Raw genomic sequence first — 17131 nt, 5'->3', positions numbered from 1 at the left:
TTGGGGCCCTACTTTGTGATAACAAGTACAATTAGGTAAGGGGGATCCTATGGTAGGTGCACAAGAAAGATAAAAAGTCATGACAAAGGGATGACTACTGTATGTGATCCAAAAACTTAAAAAATACCTATAAGAGATTGGCCCCAACTGTGGGTATCTCACGTATGTTTTCTTGATCTATTCCAACAAGAATATTCCAATCCATTTAGTGTACTTGGTTTTATCATGAGCAATAAATAGAAAGAAGCAGTAAATTTATTTCATTATAATCGTAGCAACCTTCCACCATGTCAGAGTATATTTGGTAAACTTTCTGCATAACATTGTTGAGAAAAGTAGAATTTGAAAGATCACTCAGGACAGGAACACGTACCTGATGAATAAACCTAAATATATTTCTTTGCAATAGCCAAAGGATCCAAATCTGTATTGTCAGCTTAAATTATGTGTTGGGGAAAAATGATATAGAACCTGTAGGCTTCAGATGTTATTTAAACCCAAGATATTGTCCCAGTGGTTAGCACTCTTGTCTCTGCAGCGATGGCTCCCAGGGTCTAGGATCAGCCCTGAATGGAGTTTGTATGTTCTCCCCATGTATGTATAGGTCTCCTCCCACATCCCAAAAACATGCAGTTGGTTAAATGGCTTCCCCCAAAATAATCTTGAACTGTGGTAATGACAAATATCTATGGTAGGAACATTAGATTGAGGGACAACTAGGGACATGACTATGGACTTTGTACAGCACTACATAATATGCTGGCACTATATAAATACAGGTTTATTATATTCAGGAATTACTATTAAAGTATTCCATTTTAACAATTGGCAAAATGTTCCAAAACTGCTACATTAATTATAGGTACAATTTTCCCATTTTTCTTTCATTCACTAAGAACTTTTTAGGTCAGGTCCAGACCTGCTTTAGGATTAAGCAAATCCCAAGCGGCTCCCCAAGGCTTGGTCACTTGCACTGCAGTGTTGGTTCTTAAAGAACCAGCGTCTGCACATGTGGCAGCAGTGAGCGGGACTGTACCTGTCCCTGCCATCCCATTCATTCTGTACAGGGGTGCTGCGGGTAGAAGCTACATGTGGCTTCTCCCCAGAGGAAGAGAAAGTGGTAACAACACCGCAACCTCACCATCAGTCTGAACACTTAAAGCTACCTTGGCATACTTTACCATGAATTACTCATAATAACCAATAAAATCAAAATGAACAAATAACCATTTTAGAGAAACCAGGCATTTTCAATAAAGCATTTTTTCCTCATTTATTTTATGAATCAAAAAGGGATCATTTGCATTTGAAAAAAAAATTCTACTGCTTAAAACATGAAAAATGACAGGGATTTTCCCAAATTGTTTTATTTTTTTTTTTCCTTTTTTGGGGAAACATTGGATTTTCCTACCCCACCCACTTAAATAAAAATGCATTTAATAATGCAAACTGTATTACAAATAATAAAATAAACAGCATTAAAAAAAAAAAAGTAAGAGAAAGCAATCTATAACCAGGTACATTCATGTGCAAAAAAAGACAGGTTAAGTTTTTTTTTTTTTATAAAAATAATATAAGTAACAATACAAATGGGGAACATTACACGTAGAATAATTATAAAATAAAAAGTTCACTTTATAACACAGTTACATTTTTCAGATTTTGGTAAAACATTTCTTTTCATCTGTATGTAGTCTGTAAAGTGTAGAAAATGCTGCTTTGCTAATACTTGTGACAGTGGTTCTGTATTTCACTACAGCCTTTTCTTTTCTTTATATCTAATAATGGACATGCGAGGGTTCATCTGGGAATATTCACTATTCTATAATCTTTTTATAGTTTTTTTTTTATTATTATATATCTATATATGAATGCTTTCCAAGTATTGTAAATCTTACCATTAATATAAAAAAATGTTTTTGTGTATACATTGTAAATGTATATATACATGGGCCACGTCTATTTGTTAATTATGTATGCATGCTGTGCTTCCTGATTAAAAATTCACCCAGTGAAAAACATTGTGAATACCTCTCAGCCTGTTCCAACTGTACAGGTTGGGTCAAACCTGGCTGCATACAATAGTGTTAGGTACAATCCAACTAAGCTGAAGGCCATCTCTTTCCTTGATGGGGATGACCATTCTACCAACCTAGAAGATGTATGTCAGGGCAGAGGGGAGAAGGTAAGTAGGCACAAATTTGGGTTTCCATTAACGATCAGGACATTTTTTTTCCTAACTGGCTTGATCAGCAGCTTCAAACATTGAGACCAGCAAGCATTTACCATGCACCATGGACACCATGTTGCCCAATTGTAATCTCAAGTCTTAATAGATTCATAGAATAGAGTCACAGAAGGTCAAGGTAGAAGCAGTAACAAAAGAAAAAAAAAACTGTAAAATACAGATCCCACCGTGTTTTGGGTTTGAGTCACATGACCTGGAGGCATGGATTGCACATTTCATCCCAGCGAAGTAAGGGTGTAGACTTGGCAGCCCCTCCTACAGATCGTGTGCCAAAGCATGCTGGAATTAGGTCATGTGACCTCAAAGTCTCTTTACTGCCCCTACATTGTCTCCCGGATACTACCCTCATCTATTTCATTAGATTTATCTATTTGGGTTTTATTTTACGCAGTAAACACCAATGGCATTCCCTGATTCTAGCAAGAACATTCTAAAAAATCTCTGTATGAAATACAAGACTCAATATATGGAACAGCAAGAAAACATTAAAAGTCACATCAAAAATGATTCTGAGATAACTAATAAAACAACTCTTCAAAATGTGTAGCTACTAAAAATGCCATTTCCATTCACGACGTGATTTTATTGTAGAAATTAAACATTCATCCAAAGAGATGTGCGCTTGTTTGAGGACAGCTAGTAGCATAGAAAAAAGAAGTTCTAACTATTCTGCAAAAAGACGGCACCATGGCATATGTCGGTGTCTGATCCATACATATCATTAGCCTGTTGGGGCCTAAATACTCAAGTTTCATGCATTTCCATTAATGTCTTTGGGATTCCAAAACTAGCAGTGCAGAATAGTGAAAGATTATGCACAAAATAAAAAAAAATAGCAGCTAAGCAATACATAAAAATATTTATGCACATTGTAATAACCACATGGAATGTAACATGAATAAAACTAATGGTATTCTACACCGTGAAGTAATTTCCACAATAGAAAGCATCAGACAAGCGCTTGGTGACAGGTGTGTTACTCCTCATAAGCCATCTTCATCCTTCATCTGCGGCGCCATTTTGTTTTGGAGAAGGGCGCAAATTGTAGATAATCGTGCCAGTCACAGCACTTTCTGCTGCAGGTTGCCAACGTTATGCCATTGCTTAGCCAGTCATTGCCATCTTGCTGTGTGAAATTCCTCAACTGGGCTACTGGCTGCCTATCTGGGCACTCAAACCGGATAGGCAGCAATATGCTCAACACAGCAAGCACATAAGGCAGGCTGAGGACATGATTACTAAACTGCACGGCCGTGGATTAGCATTGCTAGCCTGCAGCAGGAAGAGACAGATTCACCAAAAAATTAAAGTTTCCGGTGCCAAACATATAAAAATAAGATGTTAGGGTTTGCAGTGTTCAACCCAGGCATTTTATTTAAGCTGGGTAGGAAGAAATTGTAGGCAGGTGGGAGCCCCTGTATTATGACCCAACTCATCAGTGACCACCCAAAAATGGCCGGCTGGTTACTTTAAACTGCTGCGTGGTGCGCCCAGCTAAAAGGGGCTGGGGAGAACACTGCATACATCTAGTTACAAGTTACACCCCACCAATATAAAATTCCCTTTTTAATATTTTTGTTTTATTGCCAATAGTAGAAGCTAAAGTAAAAATAAAAAAAAAAACAAAATTATTTCCAATGATTTTGTACAAACACATGCTGGATCCACAAAGCAAGGAATAGGAAGACTCCGGGGGTGCAAAGAACCTTTTTTTATGCATGGCTGCAAACATTTGAGCACACACCAAAAAAATAAAATACAACACAGAAATATACCAAATACAGCTTCTAGTTTTCTACCTCTGCAGAAGGTTTTCACTTTATGCAATCCTTGAAATTCTCACTCAAAAGTCCAACTTCCTAACACGTCACCTATTACTCTCTGTTAACCCTGACGTCTCCATTTTCCACCAGTAATACTTATTATCGGAGTAGTGTCACCTTATAAGAAAGCAAGCCGAGTCCATTGTCATATATGACCCCTCCGACCTCTTTTAGATAACTTACCAAAGCAAGCAGCTGACTAGAAGCATTCCTTAAATGGTTGTTATATTTTCTGTGATGGAATAGGTTGGGAAAAATGAACGAACCGCCCTTCCCACCTGGGGAATAGTAGGCTATTAAGTGCTACACTTCCTGTGCAATGGACATGGATAATATTTTATTATGCATAACCCCCCCCCCCCCCAAAAAAAAAAAGCCATTTTAAACTTCTATCAGAAGTAACAATTACTCTTTCAATACAACCCAAAAGTCTTCACGAAACACTCTTTGTGGGGAAAAAAGAAAAAAAAAAGGAAACATGCAAGAAAAGTGCATTACACTATTCCTTGGTAGGTAAATAGTGTTCAACCCAGAAATGTTTTAAACTGGGTGACAGCCCCTGTATTCTGAGTCTTCAGTAAGCACCCAAAAACAGCCGGGTGGTTACAGAAAGGTGCTGGGTGGTACGCCAAGCTAAGAGGGGCTGGGGAGAACACAGTTAAAGATGTAGTGTTGCATCAATTGTATTTACTTTTAAACATGATATTAAAAATGCCTTACTCTTTGCAAGACTTTATATAAATGATAGCTCTACTTTGTATTTTGTATTTCTGATTAAATTGCTATTTGAGTTGATCTGTTTTTGTAGGCTTTTTTTAAATTCATAAAACTATTTTTGATTTTTTTTTTAGGCTAACTTATACCATTTACAACTACCTCTGCTAGACCTAGAGGCTGTTTCGCAGGTAAATCCAAAATATTGTCAAACATGCTACAATAGTAAAAGCCTTAGAAATGACATTTTTGTTATAGAACTAAAACCCAGCTAATCGGATATGTATTGTCCTTCTACAGCAAGATATGAACTTTTGTTTCATGATTGACCTCACTGAGGCTATTAACTGCTGATCCAGTTGTTGGTCTCCTGTTTTAAATGATGCTTCTTTTTTTATTTTTTTTAAGGAAAAAAAAAAGTGACAAGTACTCACAACACGTTCACTTTCTCATTATTGCACTATCAACTATGCCTTCTAGTATTTCCTAACTACATCCCAATTCCCCACACTTTGAAAAAAGTTAAAAATCCTAAAAATAAATAAAAGAATGTTGCTTATGGTACAGGGTGACCAGGGAAGTGAGAATAGTAACTTTATTTTTTTGTTTTTTCTTATTCATGATATGCTCGTTGTTCTTGTAGTTCCATTGATAACTTTTGAGCACATTCTCAAGACATTGGCTGTGTGGCATCGTCCAACATAATGTATATGAATGTATGTATATTTAAAAAAAAAAAAATACATACATAAAAATTTAATGGATGGAATATTTTCATCTTTGCAAATGTGAAATGGGAGAACCGTTTTTTTTTTTTTTCTTTTTACGTACAGACTTTTCCCCAGACATTTGTCAACTCCTTTGTGGTCATACAAACATAGTTTGTAATTCATAAACTATAGAAAGTCCTGTACAAAGTCTGATGAAATAAGTGCCCAAATATGAAGTCTGTGTGTTGCAATGGAAAAATAAAGAAAAAAAGTTTGTGAAACATCTAGGCATTTCCACTTGCAGAATAGGAAAACTGGGGAAAGTGCGGCCGTCTTTCATTGTCAACAAATTCCAGATTATCATCTGCGGAGAAAAAAAAAATTTTTTTTAAATAAATATCAGCCACTTAACAAAAATAATTTAAAACAGAATAATTTCGATGACTTTTTTTGTCAATAAGAAGTCATATTTCTACAACAGAATGACCATAAAAGGATTTAAGTAGTCTGAAATCTTAACTAATCTGCTAAAGTGATTGTAAATCGTTACCTGTTATATCAAATGTTTTTCTCCAGATAAATACAAACCATCTTATTGCTGTTGATCTCTAACCTATTATGTCTGTACACACGTCAGATGATTCGCACCAGATACCAATGGTTAGGCTCATTTCAGGAGAGAATCTGACTTGTGAACAGCGTTCACCCAAAATTGTTCATGTATCTGTTAGAACAACCGCTACATTAATCAATGGAAGGGAGCACAGCACACAGCAGGGTGCCATTCACTTGCTCCGCAAGCTGCCCATTGGGCGTAAATGGGGCTTCCTGGATATGATACCACTAGTACAATTTCCTTGGGTGAGCCCAACAAAGTCAACCCATTCTAAGGGACTTCTTTACCCTACAGATTAGCCCTCCATTAACATGACTTCTAAACTATTGTAACTCTTTCAATGTATCCCCTGAAGAAGCCTATTAGCGAAACACGTTGGGTAAGAAGTCGTTTAAACCAGTCGATTCTTTGGACATACTGGATTTCGCAAAATACATTTTATTGGAATTACAAGGTAAACATGACATTGAGTCAGGTAAGACTGAAAAAACAATTCATGAAATAAATTTGAAAATGATAAAGGAGATACAACATATTCAAGGACGTATCAATCTACGTAAAAAAAAAAAAAAAAAGATACCTGGTGAACCTAATGTGTGGAAAGAAAAGGCCAAATCACAGAAGACAAATACATTGGGAGGGAAGGGGTGGCCTACTTTAAGGAAAAGGGGAAAGGATGGAGAAGGGAAAGGGAGGAGGCAGGGGATGAAGGGTGTATAAAAGAAAAAAATAAAAGAAAACACAGGATATTTAAAGGTGGAGTAGAGAACGATCAAAGAATGGAGGAGGAATTTTCCTAATCCATGGTGATTAAATTGTTTCAAACATTCCCATAGAATCAGTTAGGAGAGCTGTGCGTTTCTCGCGAGTGAGTGTACAGGAGACCCTTCTCTTTACCTCAAAATAACTAATCTGAGGAGATAGCTGCTAAACAAAGCATAGCGAGGGCATGGCTATGAGGATGCGTTGCATGAAACGAAAGTGAATCAAGGAAAGACAGGGAGGCCTGCAATGAAGCAGAGCCATGGGAGGATACCTTGGCATTGGCACCCGAAAAGAGCTGTGAGTAGGCAGTAGATTTTGGTTTAAAATGGAGTGGGTCATGGTGCACTCCCAACAAATACCTAAGAAAGAACCCAATTGATTACAACCATGAAAGCACAGAGGAGAATGTCCCAGGGCACACCTAGATAAACGAGATGGAACAAGGTACCATCTGGAGAGTAAAACATGATTCTTGTGCACCTGCATTAGTTGAGCAACTTTTACAGGAGTGCTAAATTTGAGACCAAACATCGGACATACTGGATTTGATATGTAGGGTTTCTTTGTATAGACACCGAGGCAACACTTTCCATGACCCATTTAATGGAAGTGCTCTACCTTTAAAATATATATCACTGTGTATTATTGTATTTTCTGAACATTCAATACATAGTTCATTGCCAAAAACGAAACCCCAACTTTCTCAGTATTGTCCATATAAGTTACCCTAGGATTTAGGATTGGCACAAAACAAATGTACTGGTAGTCATCGGGTTACATAAGAACAAACCCATAGTCCCTTTCCCATAAGTTGAATTTGTATGTAAGTCGGAACAGGTACATTATTTTAATAAATGCAATCAGGACAGATGTTTGTCTCAACATATTATTAGGCAGTATGGTGTCAATTACTATATAAAATCCTCACTATAAACTAATCACAAACAAAGCAAAAAAAAAAAAAAAAAAAAAAAACCTTTTGGAGCCTAGACATTTATTAACTTCTGGAGCAAGCCGTGCTTTGATATGGAAAAAGAAACAACTGCAGCGTTTGTCTTGATCATTAAAAAGTTACAAGAGGCTGCAGAACAGCAAAAGATTTTTTTCTGCAAGTCATGCGAACTCGCCCCTCCACCCCTCAAGCCTCTGTCCTGCACACGAATGAGCAGGAAGGCCCCAGTTGTATCAAGGAGTCATCCGTATGTCGAATGTCCCTGAATCGGGGACTACCTGTATTACTTATACAAACAGGGGAAACAGGTAGGTTCCTACTTATATAAAAATTGACTATCATATAGTCTGATTTGAAATCAACCTATCAAAACAATCTACTGGTCTGAAACCATTTTTACTTCCTTTTCAAGAGTAAACTGACATGTTTGATCACTCCTATTGTAATCCCGGACTTGTCTTTGGTCTCTAAAGTGAACCCAAGAGACAATTTGATCATCTAAAACATAAGGCACACATTGTCCTCCTAGTCCAATTTAGCCGGGTGCACCACCTGGCACTATTAAATAACAACCGAGCTGTTTTTAGGTGGTTACTGAAAAGTTAGGTCACAATACAGGGGCTGCCACCCCGCTACAGCTTCTTCCCACCCATCTTAAAAAAATTGACATCATGGGACACCTGAATGCCTAAGCATTACCCAACTGAGGAAGAAATTACCTACCTAAGCTTTATCAGCAGCAGAATTTAGTAGTCAGGTTGGTGTTTTACCAATCCAAACCAGCAGGTCTACTTTAAAGATAATTCTGGCAAACCAAATGGAGAAACCTCATTAAAACCAAAATACCCAGATCTTTAAGGAAATTGGCCATAAACCCATATTGCCAAATCAGTACATTTGTAGTTCACTAAAATGGTTTAGAAAACACAAACAGCTGCTTAGTAACTGAACAAGACTGAATGTGTATACAGATCTTTATCCATCCTAAACAATATCCAGTAATACCTGGGCAGCAGCAATGTGCGGTTCCCATATATAATTATCAACAAATAGGGTCAACAATCAGAACCAGTTTGGACACTTTGAGGCTCTGCATACAATGCTATCAAAATGGGACACCTGCCATGCTCTCAGCGATCTGACTCAAAAGAATGTCATGAACTAATAAATGCTTAGCATGCTCTCAGGGAGCTGAGAGGAGCAGGAACTTGGTGCTTCAGCTTTCAAATATCCACACCTGACATAATAGCTTTGGCAGCTTTTAGACTATGGATACCCGCCTACCCCCCATGGCTGCCAGCACTTTAGGACATTTCAGTTCACAGGTATGTAGACCACCAACTGCTTTAGGAACCAGTGAATGTCTACTGACTTCCCATTAGGCATGCACGATTGATCTTTATAAATGTAACCAGAATCTACACAGGGATTCCCCGCTTTCTACTCAAGAACTCGTACTTCTGATATTACACTGAGGGAGGCACTTCAACATGTGTCCTGGCAGGCCGTGTGATGTTATTTACAGTGGGTGGTATCTGTAGGCAACATCTAACAAATGGCTTTATCCTGTGAAACTGTATGCCTCTTCTTGAAGTTCTGGATCTGGCGTAGAGCCTTCAACGTTTGATAAGGAAGTAAATACCCTGAATGGCTGGAAGATTATAATCCAAAGGACAGGGCCAAAAGACAAGATTATCAAGGAGTAGAAAGATTCATGAAAGATTGGACCAGCTGCTGCAGAACCTCTGCGTATAGCCAGCAAGATGCAGCTTCTTGAAGTTATAAATGGGTTGGACATAAAAGTTCAACAGCTCTTCAACACCGCAAGTACGCTGTGACTTTTCCACTTGTCCTGGACACTTGGGACTAATGGGATTTTCAGCTTCAGTTAGCCATGTAATGGAAAAAGAGACAGCTGTTATAATCTGCAGTCTGAACCTAGGCTGCCCATTGTGAATCAGCTGCCAATCCCACACTCTTTCGAGAAAACAAGCCGAGAACAGCTACCAATTCATACATTTCCAAATTAAATTGGCATGTCCTGCCAAAATGGATATTAAAATTTTAAGTGGACGTCATTTGAGTAAGAATTACCCATGGGCTATGCCTACACCACAAAAACTACACACGGCTCATCAATATCTGGCTACTTTCTGACTAAATATTACTGTCAAATGTGATTGTCATTATGACTTACTGTAGGGGTGTAGAGAGTCTACAATGAACCAAATATACCAAAGTGCAACATGCAGGACCCAGTGCAGCTTAAAATCCAATGTCTACAACAAAAACATGTGGGACAGCAGTATGCCACTTAGGCTACGTACCCACGTTAGACTTTTGTCATTGGAAAGGATCAAAGGTGCAAACAATTGTGAGCATTCTGACCATTATAACCTTGCATTGAAAGTACTTCCTGTGGCTGGGTGTATAATGAATACATGGCTGTACTTTTCATATCTGGTATGAAGTACATGGACGAAGCCTGCTGGGGTCACTGTTGCAGTTTTACAAGGTTTAATGAAACTCAAAGTAGCACATCAGCTTGTAGAGGTTGTACATGCGCTCTGTATTGGTGTTGTATGCAATGCTAGGAGCCCTTGTTAAATCTGACCTTATGCAAATGCATGTATGTGAATAGTGAATCCCACAAAAAAAAATATATTAATAGCAAAGCCTGGTCTTGGACTTTCAAAACAACTGCAGCCTGGTCCAGGACAAACCCCTTATGTTGACTGGATAATGAACCAACAAGCAGCAGCACACTGATGAGGTCATTTTTCTGCACTGCATTCTAGGGCCAATGCCAGCTTGCTTAAGTCCAACATACTATTTCATTTCTCTGACATTCCCTACATAATTATTACTTGCTGATAATTATTTTTCAATTCCTGTGACAGTCAGTGTTCTCCCCAGCCCCTTTTAGCTGCGTTCACCAAACAACACTTTTTAGTAACCACCCGGCTGTTTTTGGGTGGTTACTGAAGAGTTGGCTCACAATTTAGGGGCTGCCAACCACCTACAGCTTCTTCCCACCCGGCTTTAAAACAAAAAACACTGGCAGTATTTTACAAACGGTAACATAGACAGGTAAATAAGTCCTTGTATACCTTGGTCAGGCGGTGTGATGGTAATCATCTGCGCCGTAAATTCTTCATCAAAATACCTTGTATCTGTCTCTGATGTGACTTGTGGTTTAAAAGGTGGTACAAGCTGAAAAAAACACAAATAGGAATTAGGAAGAAATATGGATCTCCGCACATTAAAAAAAAAAAAAAAAAAAGTACGGTATATAAACATAAAGCCCATACTGAAAACCGTCAGATTGAGACCCTAAGTTTATACCCAGCACCCAAAAACCGCTCTAGCACCTGGGTTGGATATACTGTAATGGAGCAAGTCCCACACTGTAGTCTTAATAAATAACTATGCAGAATTTCTTAAGATTCACATTTGCCATCATTTTGAGTATTTGGTGATATCAGGTAAAACACCTGTTTCTTGGCTATCCATGACATCAATACTTTCTGAATCTCTAATTTGGAGCAAGCACACAGCTAGTAAAGTCATAAGAAGGTTCATAGAGTTCAGCTATGGCAGATGTGAGCCCAATCATGACTAAAACACATTGCTAAGTGTTGCACTGCAACAAGTACACACAGTCACCAGAACTGGATGCATAAAGCAGGTTTGGGAACAAGTCCTAATTTAAACTAGAGATAGGAATAAGGCACCAGTCTGCATTTAAAAAGAGAGTGGTATGAGGAACCATACTCTACTTTGATATTGATGATATTATATATATCTGTGTTAAGAAGGTAACGTTTCCTCAAAGCAATCAAGGAAATGATAGTAAGGAGAGGAGAGGATTCTGCATTTCTCTATTGGTGGCCATGAGAACACTGCAGATAACCAGGTCCTCTATACAAGGTGTACTCCTCTCTATTATAGAATTGGCAAATAATTTCTTTACACACACCCTTATAATAATGATCATTGTGTCTTTTTATATGATGTGTCTTTTCCATACTTCCTAAATAGGGATCACTTGTTTCCTATGATATGGGGCAGGAAAAGAGCAATTACCATTAAAAATGATGTAAGCGGCTTTTTTTCCCCCTAGGCTGGCAGCACTCCACCACACTCAGGGGACAGGAGAATGATCTGCATTCAGATCTGAGTCAGCAGAGGATAGAGAAGCAGCAACTTTCAATTACCAAATCTCCTGCATCTCCAATCGCCCTAAAGGTAAATTGAAACCCTCGAATGTTTGAAGTCACTTTTCAGATGTGTAGGTAAAGTGGTTTATGATCACCAGTGCCTCTTACTGAATAAGTCAATGAAACAGATGCCATGGATGCAGAATGCACAAGCAAGGGTAAAACCCGAGTCTGGAAACAACTGAGCATATTAAATATTAATAGGAGGTCCTTAGGACAGCAAAGGGCATTCATTTATTGCTGAACCACAAACATGATGGGAATAGAGCAGTATTATGACAAAGTGGTTATTTATAAGGCTGACAGATTGCCACCCTCCCCCCTTCCACACTGACAGGACACTCCATTTCTGTTTGGCAGGACTCTGGTTCATATTGTAAAATCAATTTGAGGCCTTCTGCACCATCTTGGCTCCTGGAATGCAGTGCACAGGCTGCCGGGCTCTACAGATTGTGCCAGGAAGCCCCACCCCTTGCCAAGCAAAAGTGTGCCAACACAGCTGCCATAATCGGCAACAGCTGTGCTTTTCTTCACTCTGGAGTAGGGGGGCAGAATAGGAAGGCTTGGGGGCGAATTATACTGCAGCATTATAACCGTTTTACTACGCCAGCTTTGTCACTAAGATAACACTATTTAAATTTGTAAATTCATGGATGAAAAAGCAACGGACCATGAGCATTTTACAAAAAAATGTATTTAAATATATTACCTTTTTCTCATAAACGTCCTGCCATACGATTCCTGCAAAAAATTTGTGTTGCATGATTTCTTTTGCATCATCAGGGCCACCACCTAACCTGCATGCATAAAGGAAAGCAGTTAATACACTGAAAATTTTCATTTTTGCTTTCATGTGCGCAACCAATTTTAATGGCATTTCCAATTGGAAAGGGACAGTCCACTCAAGGATATCCAACTAATTGGATAAATTTTGGCCAATTGAATTACCCTCCAGTTTCCTATATCCCACAAGGTTTACCGATATCTGCGCCTGCCTTATCCTGTACCAAGACTGATGAGTGGTACCAATGAGCAGTATAAGAGACCCATAGGGAGACATAGGGGGTTGGAACACAGCTCTTGTGTACAGAAGTCTAGGTCTGTTTGGGAGGAGTGCCCAGAATTAGGCTCTCTCAGAGGGGTGAAGCAGCCGTAGGTGTTCGCTTTACACTCCTAAGGTTAACTTCCTTGCTTTATGGTAATGGTATATTAGGACATACACAATGTCAAAAAATAGGGCGGCAACAAAATCTTGGGGGACCCAAAGGAGTCCAAAATGGGTGAGGTGCACAACGTGATGGTGCCTATACAAAGTGCAAAAGCAATACAACAGCACCAATAATGCTTACTGTGTGTTTGGGCCACTGCTAACCTTTCCGAAACTCAAAGGGTCTGGCAACTGACCGCAACCAAAAGCGATAAACCCCAAATAATAGGTAAGCAGCTGAGCTGTCATATTTCACTGGACATTGCTATGCAGAGCTGGTGGGGAGCCAGCAAATACCAGCACTGCCACAGACTGCCAACTGGTGATTGCAGCAGCAAAAAATATTTATTCAAACCTCAGTAAATATTTGTTGTTTCTGCAGCTTTTGTGTTTTATTATATCTCCGTTTCTGTATTTTTAAACCAAGGAAAATGGTCCAATGGTCTGTCACCATCATGAGAAAACTAGCTTGACATAAAATACTTTACTTTTACTGAGATGAACAGGGCTGGTCATCACACCACAAGCTGGGTGCCCATATGGAATGTTGGGAGGGTTGAGTAAGGTTGTCTTATAATAAATGATGTAAATAAGTACTTTATAAACCTTACATGAGATTAGAAAACAAATCTACATTTCTGTGATTCTTGGTGCAGTCTGTAGGGTAGGAGTTGCAAGAGAAGCGAAGGTGGTGTTACCTTTGATAAATCAAAGCATTCACATCTTACCTTTGTTTTGGGTCCTTCTTCAACAAACCAGAGAGCAAAGATTTTGCTTCAGGTAATAAAGTGCGAGGGAATCTAATTTCTTCCATAAGAATAAGTTCAAAGAGTTTCTCGTGGTCCTGGTTATAAAAGGGGAGGCGACCGCACATCATTTCATACATGACTACGCCTAAACCCCACCAGTCCACTGCCCGGCCATAGTCATTATCTTCTAATACCTGCAAGACAAATAATAAAGTAGTAAAGAAGTGTGCTCACATTTCCTGTAACACTAAACAACAAGATCATTAACTATAGATAGAGTTTCCTTACAAAACACATTGCACATCTTGCAGCATCTGCATGTTGTATAGATACCAGATCGATGTGGGTGTAGTGTGCCATTAAAAAAAATCTACCACTTTTTACAGCCAGGCAGATCCTGTAATATATTATACATATACATGTATATGTATGTATACATATACACACACACATATATATATATATATATATATATATATATATATATATATATATATATATATATATATATATATAAACACATAGATACACACACAATTATCTCTCTTTCCTCCCTAGTAGACCACCAACTAAGGAACAGTAGCTGCCTCCGTTACAATGGCTTCCACTTCAGTCAAGCTCTTAGTTACATCATGCCGATTTGCTGCATGGCTTAGCACCTTCATCTTTTATGATCGAGAGGGAATTGAATAAACCTACAAGTACAGTAGAAATGCCAAACACACAGAAAACCCCCTTGCCCATGCTTGTGGAAAGGGACCTTTGCTGGCCGTACAGCTAAAACTTAGCTGATGTCTCTGCCATCCCACCAGCTTAGTGTCTGTTCACTTCAGAACTTCATATACTGCATATGGCCCTTTATATCTCCCCACATGTTCATAGTGTACTGCCAGTCTCTACTGATAAGCGATTAAAAAGCAGGATGGCCCATTAATTCTATTACAAGACTGTTAATGGCTCCTGAATTCACATTACTGTACTAAACGCCGCTAATGATTGCCAGTTCTGTTTGAGAGTACTGCTCCCGCTCACCAATCTATCTCTTCAATGGATCCCTTGATAGAGTTAAACAACAACAGCAGAACGAAAAAAAAATTCTGGCTGAATTAAGGAGAGTGATTAATGAGGAGAAAGAGGCAGGTTTTATTTAATAAGCTGAATCATTTTCTGCTGTTTTTGTTTAGAGGGCAAACTGTCTTTTAAATGGAACTTTAACTGTGGCTGTGTCTGACATGGGGGGGGGGGGGTGTTCTCAAGTCCCTCTGTAAGATGCAAAAGCTGGTAGGTATTAGATTACTACACTCAGGTCTATTTACAGCATCTATTGGCGTATGATTCACAGCACACGACAGCTGGCTCTGCAGCTGCCCCATATAAGTACAAGGCTAGCACAGCTGCCGGTCTGCCAGGAGCCAGCCTCATCCCTTACCAGAGAGCTCACAAGTTCATGCTCCAGAGACAGGATTTCACTTGGAGGCTTTAAAGAAGAACTCCAAAAAAATGGAATGTACTTTTCAGTCTCCGTAATAGTATACTGAAAGGCAGGAGAAAAATTTATGCTACCCATAAAATGTCCAATTTTCCTAGCTTGAGTGGTAAAATGTTGCAATGGTGCCCGTCTTTAATCTTCCCTTTTAACCCAGTGCCAAACTTCAACCCCTTTCTAGTACCTAACCCCTTCATCTTGGTGCCTAGCCCCAATCCCTCTACTTAGTGCCTAACTTTTAACCTCAAATGCTAACCCTCCAGGTAAGTTCCTAAATTCAAGTCTAATTGAGGAACTCCCTTTTCTCCAACTTCATTCCTGATACTGGTCCTCCCGTCATTATCTCAAATGTGATAGGGATCTTGGCCATGTCGGAAGTCCTTAGCTCTACATTTATTCCTGAGGGTATAAATGGCAACGAGGTAAATAGTCTTTTCAGGTCCGTATGCAAAACAGGGACATCAAATCCGTCCATCAAGTCCGTGACCATGGAAATAAAGCCTGAGGATCAGTAGGACTGCCAAATGATTGCAATTTGCAGAATGAAAAATCTCCAGTGGTAACCTTCATATTTTCCTTAATCAGTCGAGCCAAATATTAGTTAGATGCACCTGCAGGATCACACACCTGTCCCAGCCATTATAAGGAAGCCCCAACTCTTGTGAAAGTATGGGAGCGGTGGGGGGAACTCCAAAGAAGATAAAGCACCTAGAGCTCCATGTATGAAGAGGCAGGAGTTCAGACCAGGACATTCTGGAGACCTCAGGAGGTCAACATATTACTGAACCCACCTCGAACTATTAATGTTTAATGGAAATCACTGCGTGACAAATCTTCTAAGATTACAAATGCTATATCATGGCAGGGAGGAAGTCAGTGGGAAATTCTCTGATCCTGTCAGACGTGCACAGTTGTATTTTGAGAGATGATCTTCTCAACTGCTGGCAAGAAAAACTCTCAGGATCCTAGCCTTAGAACGTAACACCGCTGTGCCAAATAAAAAAAGGCTCCGACTCCAGCTAAAACTGGGGCAAGCCGCCAACCTGCAGAGCCTGTGTGTTGTATAAAAACAGCAGAGCTTGACAGAAAATAAAAGCACACTAATCTCAATTCCTTGTCTTATCTACGCTGGCCTATAACTTCACCGTATATCTCTAGGATACATTACACAAGCTGGATTCATATGTAGCTGGTGATAGTGAGATACCCAGAGCACCATTCCTGATCATTTCGGTCTACCTGGGGGAGTTTGGTGTTTCTGCCCACCTCTGTATGTTTCTGCTACATGCCTTATGATGCACCAGATCCAGAATCATGTCCTTTCCGGACAGAGTAGGAAGGACATGCAACTGAAGGAAGCTGGCTTGTTGTTGCCAGGTAATATGATCTTTCATTTTGGCTGTCCATTGTTGGGTCCTCAGAGGTTTCCAAAGACCGATGTGGTGGCACGATGATCTCACAATGCGAGGAAGCAACAAAATCTGGCAGTGGCAGGCCCCGGCTTCAGGGGTGGATCACCAGTCTTTACAAGACCGGTGCCCTGGAGGGCAGGCCACAGTTTGATCAAAGTGTAGGGAAAAATAAAATCTTCTGTTGCAATGCCAGTGGCAAACTGTATCATTTTTTATTTTCCTCTTCGTA

The 17131-nt window shown here is 39.4% G+C and overlaps 1 protein-coding gene across 2 annotated transcripts in view; it reads right to left on the bottom strand.

Moving 5' to 3' along the window:
- Positions 1 to 4903: 4903 nt before the first annotated feature.
- The window catches only part of AKT1 (AKT serine/threonine kinase 1), a 79601-nt gene continuing 67373 nt past the window's right edge, over positions 4904 to 17131 (bottom strand). For both annotated transcript variants that reach the window (XM_072428844.1, XM_072428843.1), the window contains exons 11-14: positions 13984 to 14198; positions 12758 to 12845; positions 10939 to 11041; positions 4904 to 5859 (exon numbers count right to left, since the gene is read on the bottom strand). In XM_072428844.1, coding sequence (XP_072284945.1) covers positions 5780 to 5859; positions 10939 to 11041; positions 12758 to 12845; positions 13984 to 14198 — 486 coding nt within the window. In that variant the 3' untranslated portion in view covers positions 4904 to 5779. The remainder of the gene's footprint in view (positions 5860 to 10938; positions 11042 to 12757; positions 12846 to 13983; positions 14199 to 17131) is intronic.

This window comes from Pyxicephalus adspersus, chromosome 12 (genome assembly GCF_032062135.1).
Source record: "Pyxicephalus adspersus chromosome 12, UCB_Pads_2.0, whole genome shotgun sequence".
Taxonomy (NCBI): Eukaryota; Metazoa; Chordata; class Amphibia; order Anura; family Pyxicephalidae; genus Pyxicephalus; species Pyxicephalus adspersus.
The sequence above is the reverse complement of the archived record's forward strand: the minus strand, read 5'-3'. Positions and strand labels throughout refer to the sequence as shown.